This window comes from Alligator mississippiensis, chromosome 3, assembly GCF_030867095.1.
Source record: "Alligator mississippiensis isolate rAllMis1 chromosome 3, rAllMis1, whole genome shotgun sequence".
In the NCBI taxonomy this organism is placed as follows: domain Eukaryota; kingdom Metazoa; phylum Chordata; order Crocodylia; family Alligatoridae; genus Alligator; species Alligator mississippiensis.
The window spans coordinates 289,895,344-289,907,362 of NC_081826.1; the positions used below are offsets into that span (position 1 = coordinate 289,895,344).

General features: G+C 46.0%; 1 protein-coding gene across 9 annotated transcripts in view; it reads right to left on the minus strand.

Annotated features, from left to right (window-relative positions):
* CTIF (cap binding complex dependent translation initiation factor) overlaps positions 1-12,019 on the minus strand; it is a 321,855-nt gene that overhangs the window by 235,220 nt on the left and 74,616 nt on the right. For all 9 annotated transcript variants that reach the window (XR_002093006.2, XR_002093005.2, XM_006259046.4 and 6 more), the window contains exon 2: positions 5,817-6,029. Coding sequence is in view for 7 of the 9 variants with exons in the window: in XM_006259046.4 (XP_006259108.2) it covers positions 5,817-5,996 (180 nt within the window). In the remaining 2 variants the exon portion in view is untranslated. The remainder of the gene's footprint in view (positions 1-5,816; positions 6,030-12,019) is intronic.

Sequence of the window (12,019 nt, forward strand, 5' to 3'; positions counted from 1 at the left end):
GCAATGGCTGGAGGTGGGAGGAGGAGGTGGGGGGCTGGGATGGGCACCTGCCTGGGGTGGGGTGGGATGGGGGGAGAGCACTGCTGTGAGCACAGGCAGCTCACAAGTGTGCGTGTGCATGTTTGGTGCCACCCTGGCCACAGTGCCCTGAGACGTCGTGCATGTTACCCACCCCTACGGCCGGCTCTGCCAGGACCCTTTGGAGAGGCAGGGACAGTATTTGCAAGCCACAGATGCTCCGGTCAAAGCATGCATCACTTGCATAATACTGGCACTGGCCTTCACCAGAACTGCCTCGCTCCGCGGGATTGGTTTTTCTCTTTAACAAATATCAAATTCATTCTCTCTCTCTCTTTTCTTTTTTTTAAAGGAAGACAGAAGCTAAGATTATTATTTCCCAGCAGGATTAAATCTCTTCTGAGCCTTGGACTGACTATCAAACTTCTGTTCTTCACTTGTGCACAACTCCAAAGCATTGTTGAACTTGACACATTAAATAAAGCAGCGCTTGCCTGTTTGACATGAAGTGCTGTCTTATCACTTCAAATACAAAAGTTCTCCAGCCATATGTTAAAAATAATGGTTTGGATATAGTTCAGGTTTCAGATATATTTTTCCCCCATTTTTTACGGCTTTTGATTTACATTTTTTGTAAACCTCTTTTCTGCACAAATTAGTCTTAAAAATGTTCTTTTACTGTTTTCTCTCTAAACCCATTGAGGGACTACTACTGTTGTGTTGGTTCAGAGCTACAGAACTGCTCTTCAGCTAGTGTATACCTCTGGAGCTCTGCCGAACAATGCTATTTACATCTCCAAAGGATCTGGTCCTTTCCATCTTGAAAGGATTTTCTTCCACATCTCTCTCTTTCAAAGTATGAGCGTGAGCCTGTCAGATTCAAACCATTTTGTGATTAATCCTCTGCCTTTAACACTTTTTTTTTGCTGGCATGATTACAGAGACAGCAATGGGATTCCACCAGTCTGAACATGGCACAAGAACGGCGAATCAAACCTCTCCTACAGCTCGCAGAAAAACAACAGTTCACTAATTGCTTAAATTAACATGTTAAGTAACAATCTCCATTTCAAGCTGAAAAGATGGATGCAGGTTCCTTTCCAAGTGAACAATAGAGGTGATCAGAAAATTTAACCAAAACCTGAATGTTGACAAAAAAGTGGAAACTCAAATTCCTGAACTAGACTGAGCTACTCCGTGAGGCTTAAACCCAGTCCTCCTTTCCAAGAAGCGTGCTTTCAGTCACGCACTGAGTTTGTACAGACACCGAGATAGTTTCCATTTTGCTGTGCACCCAGAGTTTTAAGAGGGCTGCTGTCAGCATCTGAACAAAACCAGCCCTCCATCCAGCCCCCTAACTCCTTGCTAATCAAAAAAGATTGGTCAGGTGGGCATGGGCTCACGGGAGGAGGAAGGGGGGTTGCCTGCCTCTGTAGGGTGGAGCACAATCATTTTCCTAGGATGTATTAACGGACCACTTTCTTTTTGTTGCACTGCAGGAGCAGTGGTAATGCCTCACCCCCCTGCATTGCCTATGGCATGTATAGGCATTCTTGATGTGTGCCTTCTAGTTGCAGGGCTTTGAAGTGGAAATTCTGGGGAATCCTAAATTAAATGACTGCTGGCAACCCCAGGACACTGGATGCAGGGCCCCAGGAGGCTGCTTGCAAGGGCTGCATCATTCTCTCAAATCCTTATACACAGAGGCATAACTAACAAGTTTTGTGTCTTGGGCAAAACCCCTGCCAGAGAGTGGAGGTGGCATGCCAAGAGGCTGCCACAGCAGTCCCTGCACCCATTCCTACCACCACTGTCCCATTTGCCCCAGTTACGCTACTGCTTACTGGTTGCCCCACTCTCTTGCTTTACCTACAGATGGTACATGTGAGACATTACACTGCCTACGCTTACTGCTGGTATGGTCTAGTTAGCCCAAAGCCTTTGGGAAATAAAATGCGCTGCAGAAAATTGTACCTGGTTTGCACTGAACCTCTGGGCACAGGAAAATAATCTTGTTGTGCCAAGGAAATCTGCATTCGATCCATTGTTAAAGCCTCTGGTCTTTTGTTCAGATACACCTCTGGTACTTACTACATATTGCTTAGGGTGACCATATTTCTCTCATCTCAAAATAGGACACCCCACTTGCTGTCAGGCTTAACTGCCTCTGAGCTCTGGTGTCAACTGAGCATGTTGGGGGGGAGTGGGTGCATTTTGGGGGTCTGAGAGAGAAACAGTCCCATTTTTGCTAGGATAGTCCTAGTTTAAACACCCTCTCACTCAGGCATCTCACTGAAAAGGGGACATAAGAGCTCATGTGATCAAACCGCCAGGACGCCTGGGATAGGTTTTCCAGACAAGACTGTCGCAGAAGAAAGTGGGACAAGTGCAACATGGCAGAGGGAAAGAACGAGAGAATCTGCAGAACTGTCCTCTGCTGATTTGAGATGAGATTTGATTCAAGGCCTTACCCGATGTAATTTAAGTTCATGATGCTCATCTACTTCAGGCCTAAGATGAAGCTTCCTCTGTTCATTTTCTCTGACAGCATCTCCTAGAGCCTCTCTAGAGCTGTCTTTAAAGCCGTATTCCTCAACCATGTAGTGCAAGGAGATCCTTTAAGGGTGTCACAGATTATCATCACACCTAGGTGTGCAAACACCTATCTACGATTCAGAAGATAAACCCAGAGATAACAAACAGGAATCAACTGTATCAAAAACAGGAAGAAAGAAAATTGCCCTGTTGTCTTCTGATTTCTTTGCAACAGAAGAACTACCCTATTATTATTCCATAGTCAAGAAATGATTAAAAGCTAATGTTTTCTGATGGGAGCCTTGAGCCTAATGAGGCTGACAACCACTGCTTTAAGGTCTTTCTCAAGGTGCAAATCTACCCTGCCTTCCCCAGGAAGGAACACAACCAACTACGTCTCTTGCTCTTCAGGTCACGTCGCCTTGGACTATTTTAGCCTCAACCTCTCTGTTTTCTCCTGTTGGCAAAACAGCTGCCTCTTCCCAAGCCCCTGGGCACAGCTCTATTAGCAGTACTGGCCGGGTTCCTGCCCTTCTCTTCCTTGTGATGGGCACCGTGCAAAAGCAGAAAGATGCAGTCTAAGTTACCTGTGTCCCCCTGTAAAACCATAGTCACAAGTGACCATCTCTCAGTCCAGACCCCTGCTCCAAAAAACCCCCACTACAGTGACCAGGTGCCAGGAAGCTTCTAAAATGCTCCTACCTTTTCTGCAAATCAATCCAGGCAAGGCACCTCCTAAAGCCTGGGCCGCAATTTGGGGGCCACATGAGGAAGCATCACATCCACACACCTCCTGGCATGGCGTGGCCCCTGCAAATTACTGTGATGTTGAGCGAACTATTATTTAGTAGGAGTGTGGACACCATTCAGCTTATGAGAGCATCACAGCACTGTGCTGCTTACTATAATTTATAGTACAGCTCATCCCCTGAGCTGTCTCCTCCCTACTAACACAGACAGTGCCTGCACGGCCAGTTTGCAAACCAAACACCAGCATGCAGCATGCGGCTAAGATTTCCTCGGCCTCCACCAGGACAGGAAGGGAGCACATTCCTGGACACGGCAGAAGACACGGTGACTTGGCCATCCCAATGGCCTAGTGGCAGGGTGCATAGGTGCAGCAATGCATCACGAGAGCCCTTTGATCAGAGCCCGCCTGAAGCCTGCAGCAGTCTGGGTTGCGGCTGTGAGCTGTCACTGCCTCTGGCAGAGCAGAAAAGCTAAAAATGAGCTGGAGGAAGTTGCTAGAAAAATAAAAGCTGACAGGTTCACCGAGAGCAGCATCTATAGACAAAGCATTTGTGGGAGGACTGGAAGGCAGGTAGCAGCACTCAGAGTAACTATAGCATCCCATCAGCATCCCATCCCCACATTTACCTACCAGCTCCCAGCTGCCCACAATGCCCTGTACCTATTAAGGCTTACTTAAAATAAAGTCTTGCTGGCAAAGAAACTTTCTTCCCTGTGTTTGGACAGTAACTAGCACACGGCAAACCCTGCTCCATGCCTGGGGCTTGTACAACCTCCCACAGCAACAAAGATGGACTCAGATCAAACCTACAGATCCAAGCTCATCTGAACGTCGGCATGTTCAGTTGCTTAATTTCCTCTCCAGGTTCAAGTAGCTAATGGCAGCAATACCGTTCCTTGGGGGGTAAGATCTGTAGAGCTGGGACTTGCATCTTCACACCGTCTGACGTATATAAGAGGCCACTGTGGTCATAATATCTGGGCTCCTCACAGCCTTTAATGCAAGTATCCTCCACACCCCGAAACAGGAAAATGCTACTATCGCAATTTTATGGCTGGGGAACTGAGGCAGGTAAGTGTTTGCCCAAGGTCATACAAGGACCCAGTGACAGAGCCTGGATCTGAACCTAAGGCTCACCAGTCCTCAGCTCACTATCAGACCAGCCACCTTCTCTAAAAGTAGATTTGACAGCTGAGATGTCAGGTAAGTGCTTAGCACATTTTGGCACCAAGATACAGACTGAGAAAACCATCTGGCAGAGCTCATTTTCTCTATCTTAGGCTGACTCTGACTCTTTCCCAAGAAAGGGCGTTTTGTTCCCGAAAGCTTGTCCCGCAGCTGTCCCAACTATTCGGTTGGCTCCATAAAAAGACATTACCCCCCAAATCCTTGCTCCTCACATATTCCCATCGCAACTGTAACACCGCTCCAACCCATCATTTTCCTAATTTGGCCTGACTCATCCACGCTAAAGATTATATCCCATTAATCCTAATTGCACCCTCTACTGAAGACAGTCCTAAAACATCCCTTAATAACCTGGGTCTTTACAGCTTTTCAAAGCACACAGTTCATTAGGATTCTTAGCTGCATTTGCAATTTTGAAATAAGTTTGCAGGTTACTGAGTGAGTGTCAGCTGTCCATGTTCAGTTAGAGAGATTTCAGCACTATTCAATGGTCTTAATAATTAATCAATGTATTAGCTTCTTACGAATACCAGTGGAAGCCATGCATGTGAACCAAGGCTGCACGGGCCTTTAAGATCTAATATGTATTTCTCAGCTCATTACAAAAATTAACATCCCTCAGTCATAGCATCACTGTGGCATGGCCCAGGCCTGGTCATGAGTAAATAGTCCTTCCAGGCCTCTGGGATTTTGCTGGTGGTGGAAGGACTAGAGGGAAGACCAGAACGATATGGGACCAGATAGTGCTCTCTTACACATCTCTGTGGCTTAACAGAGTGCACATTTGCACCACCGAGCAAACAACAAATCCACAAGAACAGCAGACTGCCGGGTGGTGCCACACAAGCTAGCTGCCCTCTTTCCCAGGTGCACGTTTCCCTCTTCCTCCCTGCAATTCCCATCCCAGTCATCAGTTTTTATCACAGCAGAAACTCCAGCCCTGCACACCCAGTATGCAAGTCTGTATCTGAGCACAGACTTTCCTTTCATTTCAAACTGAAAGTCAGAGGGGTTTCTCCTGCAGTCAGACATTTCGAGCTATTTTAGAAACATTTAGTGGAAAACGCAGCTGACCAGAGATCATTATGAACCATCTGGAGTTCTGATATTCAGATGAACAAAAAAGCTGCCTCAAATCCAATGTACAGCCTCTGCCTTATTTCTACCAGTCCTGCCAAGATCTGCAGAAGCCTGCCTAGCAAAATGTAAGCCTTCAAGGCTGCCAGTTCATCTGCTGGATCACAGGACACAATTTAAACCAGCTCCTCTGTGACTTTAGCATCTCGGTGAAAAGCCTCATTTTTGAATCGCATCCTCCACTAACCTGAGAGATATTGGACTGTGTTTTCTCGCTCTCTCCGTCCCCTTCTGTTTTGTCAGTCAGCAGCCCTTGGACTTGGTACTCAAGGACATAACTGTCGATGAATCTCTCCAGCTCTTCAATTTCCTGAGATCGACTACTCCCTGCCTCAGAGGAGGCAGATGCCACAGAGGAGTTTTCCATCACTCCAGGAGAGGAACCAAGGATGGAGGGAGCCTGGGAAAGAGAGACAAGACCAATTCATTTCTCAATTCATAATGTTTGGCAGGCTTGCAATTGCATTATGAACATGTGCACAACTGGGGTCTACCTTAGGAATTCATCACAAACAGAGTCTTTTTTATTTTTCTAATTATCCTTTAACTACCCAAAAGAGGCTGGGTTGCGGCAAGGGCGCATCATAGCCCTGCCATGCTGGTTAGCAGGAACGGTCCCTTTTGTCGCCTGCATCTGAGTTTCCAATGCCCATGAGTATGACTGTTGGCCTAAGAGAGAACGTAAGTCTGGAGGCCTCTGACTGCCAAGGACGCCCCTAGCAAGTGAGAGAAGCACATAAAGCAAAAGATAGAGTTTTATTCTCTGCAAATGGGCACTGAAGGCAATTGCCAGGGCCCAACAGGGCTGCTTATAATGGAGAAGGGACAGCTCTGAAGTCCAATACCATGGGAAGAAAGTCTCCAAAACATACATATTAAAAACATATCCACACCTCTCCTTTTTTCCAACTGTATTCCCCAACTGTCTGGACCCATTTGTCATCACTTGTCTTGCACTCAGATTGTAAGCTCTTGGAGGCCGAGGCTTTATTTTTGTTCTGTGTGAAGTGTCTTGGGGCGGAGGGGTCCCAGTCCATAATTAGGCTGTTTGGTAATACAAACACATTGCCATGCCATCTGGCACAATTTAACTCTTAATGCCCATGGATCCAAGAAAAGTGAATGGTGATGAAGTTTACTTTGCTATGATGGTGAAAACAGTCTGCGGTAAACCTAACAGAAACCAGCAATAAAGCACATCCTCTGCATTATTCTAGCTGCGCTGCTGACAGAGGGATGGGGTAACAGCTGAGAGGGGCAAACAGGAAGGTGAGGGGTACATGGAGAGGATAAACTGGTAAATAATGGATGAGCTGGTAGTACCAAAAGAAATTAGGAGTTAGCGCCTGTGCTTTTAAATGACCCAGCTAGCAGGGGGGTCACAGTGCAATGGAACAGAAAGGTCATGTCAGGTTATTTGTGTTAAGAGTTTATAGCTGTTAAAAACATATATCATATCAGACAGGAGGAGAAAAAGACATTTTCTGCATGAGCCAGCTTGCTGGAGACACCAGGGAAGCAGTATATGTTGGGATCGCATTACTTAGCCTGAATTTATGCACCTCGAATGGTGCTAGGAGCAAAGCAACGTGCTGTGTACAGAGAAAGTCTTTACAGGCAATATTTCACCCGGTCCTTCTGGGCAGCCTAAGCTAGATCCTTCTAACTGCCCCCAGCTCCCAGTCAAACCAGTGCGAGTCTGGGACACCCAGCTCCAATCTCAGATCAAATCTACTTGTTCCATGTGGTGAGGAATAAAGTGCATTCAGCCTTTCTATGGCACACCTTTAATCCAAATCTGAAAGGAAATTCCCACAGGTAGTCATGTATTTAATCTGAGGTTAGGGCTTTCCCTTTCCATTTCCAATCATAGGGTCACATAAGGGACCTCAAGGGTTATCCGGTCTAACCATGACACAGACAAGACACTATTTCTCACCCGTCTCAGAGAGGACTTGCCTTTTGCCTCTTGAAAATCTCTACAGAAGGAGATCCCACAATTTCCCATGGCAGCTGGCTCCATTTTCTGGATGATGAACCAACATTCATGAATAATGTCCATGATTTCCTGACTTGCCTGTTAGATACTATGATGGATCTCCTCTGAATGAACTGCAGATAGAACAGGTCCTCTCTTCCTGCATACAGAGACATCTCGCTTTAATTGTCTTACTGAATAGAGCAAGCCTTGCCCCACTGGATCACACAGTCCATCTAATCCTGGGGACTCATTTACCATAAGGTGAAACACCTGTTCCCTTGAGAGAGCCACAACACAAAAGGCAGATGCAATGAGGGAAACTTCTTGAATCCTGCTGGCTATCAAGACTGAAGCATCGACAGAGAGCACTGCTAGGAATGTGATTAATGGCCGGGATTATTCTAGGCCACCTTTTCTGAGAATCAACTGCACAGGTTAACTTCACCGTGATTAAAATGGACTTGGGAAACCTGAGATCCTACTCCCAGCTCTGCTAGTGTCCTGATGGATGACCTTGACCTCTGTCCCTTACTTTTCCCATCATAAAATAGGGATATTTCTCCTGACTTTCCCTGTAAAGCACTACAAGATCTATGGATGAAGAGTGCTATTGAAGAAGCAGGTGTTAATGTGACAAAGCAATAATGTCTTTGCCAAATCTTTGTTATACCCAGCTCTGCCATCCATGCCAGGAAGGCCAGTCCTCTCTGTCTTCTCCTTGCAAGCCTAAATTGGCTCAGGCTTTGCATGCTCTGAAAGTCTGCTCATGCCCTCTACCTGCCTGCACAAGGCTGGCTCCTTTTTTGCGTCTGCTTTTCCCAAGACCAACAAGAGGCCATGAAAGCTGTTTGCAGAGAGAATCTGCTTTCAGTCTGGAAGGCAAGAAATACACCATGCAGCAGCCACTCCCCTGCAGTGCCTGTTAGAGGGCATGCGAGTCATGGGAGTGCCTACACTGCAGTGACTGCAGCAGCAGGGGACGCAGGCCTGGGCTACGCAGCCTTTGCACCAGTATAACCATGTCATCATAGAAACTAATCATAGCAATTAAGAGCTGGAAGGGACCTCGAAAGATCATCGGAGGGTTCTTAATAACTTAATCTATGAGGGTGCAGATACACCAACATTAGTGGTTCTTATGCCTGTCCTGTCTACCTTGTTATATTCCTCTGTCATACAGGAATAAGCAATGCTGACATGTGCACGTTTATGCGGCCACCTCTGTGACGAGGCAGGTACAACTTTTCCTTTCGTGCCCCATGTCAGGGATGTACATTGATTATTGTTTCATTACATAAACAGTATTTCGCTTAAGTTCTTCTGGTGGCAATGGGGTGATGTGGCAGCTGTGGCCTTGCTTGCAGTATAGTTAGACATATCTCTGTTAGCTTTAAATGTCAGCTCAGGTGTCCCTTTAACCATGTCAGTTCTGCATGGGTTGCAAAAAAACACTTGAAAATCTTGGCAGATATTTCAGAGTGAGCATGAGCCTGTACTCGGTGTCATTCTGCTGTAGTTTCCCTGCTAGATCTGCCCAGGCTAGCGGGCTTAAAGCTAGGGCTCCACAAGCTGCTGCCACAGCAAACACAGTATTAACATGCCCTCTCTCTGCATCTGCTTGTTCCCTTTCTACCTGCACTCCTTCCATCTCTCCACATGCTTCTCTGAACCGCACCAGAGGTACAAGAAAGGAGCAGCTAGGCTCCAAGATGCTACAGTCACAGCGCTCTCCAAGTTTACACCCATTCCCTCCCCTCTACCTGCAATCCACACCTTGCTCTCCAAGTCTCATCTCTTGTCACTTGAATCTTGGTTTGCATTTGCTCCCTTTGATCCAATGAAAGTCACATCCCTTTCCACCTTGTTTCTTGCCCTCTGCCCATTCTGGATTAGTTTTGAGAGTTTGCATGTTAACGACCTCTTGTCTTTGTTTCCAGATAGTCAAACTGGTTTCTAATGCCCACCGCCGTTTGTTCCCTAACTCAGAGCTCCAGTCACTGGAACGGGCCATGTTCCTGAACACAGGATGCCAAAACGCATTCACTGCAAGGAGGTGCATCAGCAGCAGAGATGACATAAACAGAAAAGTGGGGGTCGATCTTTTTGGCAGGTGCCACAAATTAGCTCTGTATCCTCCTTGAGTGCCACTTTGATCCAATCCACTGCTCTGCTTTCTGCTTCTTTCTCTGTTCTCCCAGCTTGATCTGATGTTCTGCTTTCTACTTGCTGCCATATCTGCCATTGTAGTGCCTGTCCCCTTCCCAATCTGCCACATGCCACACATGGAGCCTGCTTCATACCACAAGTTGGCACCCCTGAAATAGAGTAGCCTGAAGCATAATAGACACCTCTGGGACCTGAGACTCTTAGGTGTTGAATGCTATCAAGAACTGCATGGGAATTCTTAAAAGTTCTTATCTTTATATTCAACACTTGGGGCTCATGAATACACCACAATTTTTGCCCTTTCAAGCACTGCAACTGCGTGTGTTTGCATAAGTGGGATTTCCTGACACTTTAAAAGTCTTTCTTGTGCATTAAACTAAAACACCTTGGATGTAGCTTAGCTTGGCTCACCAGGAATTAAAGCATCGCATCCACGGATTCACTGTGTGCAAACACAAAGGCACTAAAAAATGTGTAATGAGCCTCTTTGTTCACCAGATGGCGCTGCAACTTTTTTGTAGCTCACCCCTTCAAATTGCTTTTTTTTGTCTTTCTTGTGTAGTTTGCCGGCTTCCTGCTTCCACAGCTACATGGCAAGGCATGGGGTGGACGTGGGGCAGCGCTGGACCATTCCACTCTCCTGTGACGCCAGCCAGGGACCTGGCTTAATTTGTTCGAAAGCCTAGTATGTGTAAACACAGATGCGACACTCCAAAATAAACAAGTTTAAATTGTATAAACCTATTTAATTTAATGAGGATTAAAACCCATGATGTGTATAGGCACCCACAGAAAAGAGGTGGTTTGAAGGCTCAAGTGAATATAGAGCTAGAGGCAGATCTTCACATTAAAAATACATGACTTTAAAAATATGCCAGCGCAGGATGGAACGTGCCCAATTAAGATTCATCGTGTATCAATTATATCATCCAAGTGACTCGACTCTGCCTTCTTGTACAGAACATGATCTTTTTGAGATCCTCTGGTTTGTCACCAACATGCTGCTACATTCAGCTACAAGCTTTCTTCTAAAGATGTCTCTTAGCATGTCAAGGGCTCTGCTGGATGCTTAACTAGGAAATTCAGAGTTAAGGCTGCAGCTGGCAAGTGCTGTCTGCAACCAGCTTAGCTGTGTCTATGTACTGTACAGTCATATAGTATTGCGTGCATACAGATCGCCCACTGCTTGCTGCTGACTAGATATAATACACTCTGAGCTCCATCCTGCTACAATCAGCAGCTGGAAACCCTGCCCTCCAAGTTGATGGCTAAGATACACAGATTGTTGTATCAATGTACATGAGGCCATACCAATTAACACCATTAAGCTAGGCAAGGCCAGTACTTGCTTTGTAAATGAGGCAGATCAGTTTTTCAATTACTGCTGAATAAATGTACACCACCCCTTTATCATTGGCCAGTATGCTTCTGGAAGTACTAAGCAAGGAGATTTAAGAGTCAGGTCCCAACCGCTTATCATTAAAGAGCCTGCTTTTGAAAGGAGGGCAGTATTAATCACAGTAAATTTCAGCTTGAGCTATTACAATCTGCCAGTCCAAATTCACCCTGCAGTGTCAAAGTGTTTCTTCGCCGCTCACCCTGACTAGTTGATTCCCAATCTGCCGGCTTTCCCCAGGTCTTTCGCCTTTCAGTAAAGGAGAAACTACTCTCATATATAGTAGTTACGTTTGTAGAAACTGTAAGTGTCCCATAGGATAACGAGGCACCACATAACTGAAAGCTGTTGCTAAAAGAGTAAGAAGCCATGATACCATAGCTTAGGATACAAACCCTCCCTCGGACAACGTCTAATAGCAGATTATAGAAAGAGCCCAAGTCCTATTTAAAACAAAACCCCCACAAGCTTCTGCAGGAAAGCACTTCCCTGTCTCCTCCCAAGCCCCATGCCACAAAAATGGATGCACGTGCACACACTTACTGCAAACTCACAAAGAGACTAACATTTCCCACTGCACACATCAACCTAATTTGGCAGCATAAAGGGGAGTCCTATCCACAGCCAGGCATCTTCCTTTATTACGGGACTGAACAGAGAGCAGTTTGACACCTGAATTTTAATCCTTTGACAACCTGGGTTTATAAATGGAAAACCTGACAGAGATTTAAATCTACGATGCTACTAGCAGACTGCGTCCTAAGTATTTTAAAGGATGCTCTCTTGCCAGAAGCACTCTGCCTTTACCCTGAAGGAGCCAAACCATGTTTGAAAAAAGCAAACCTGA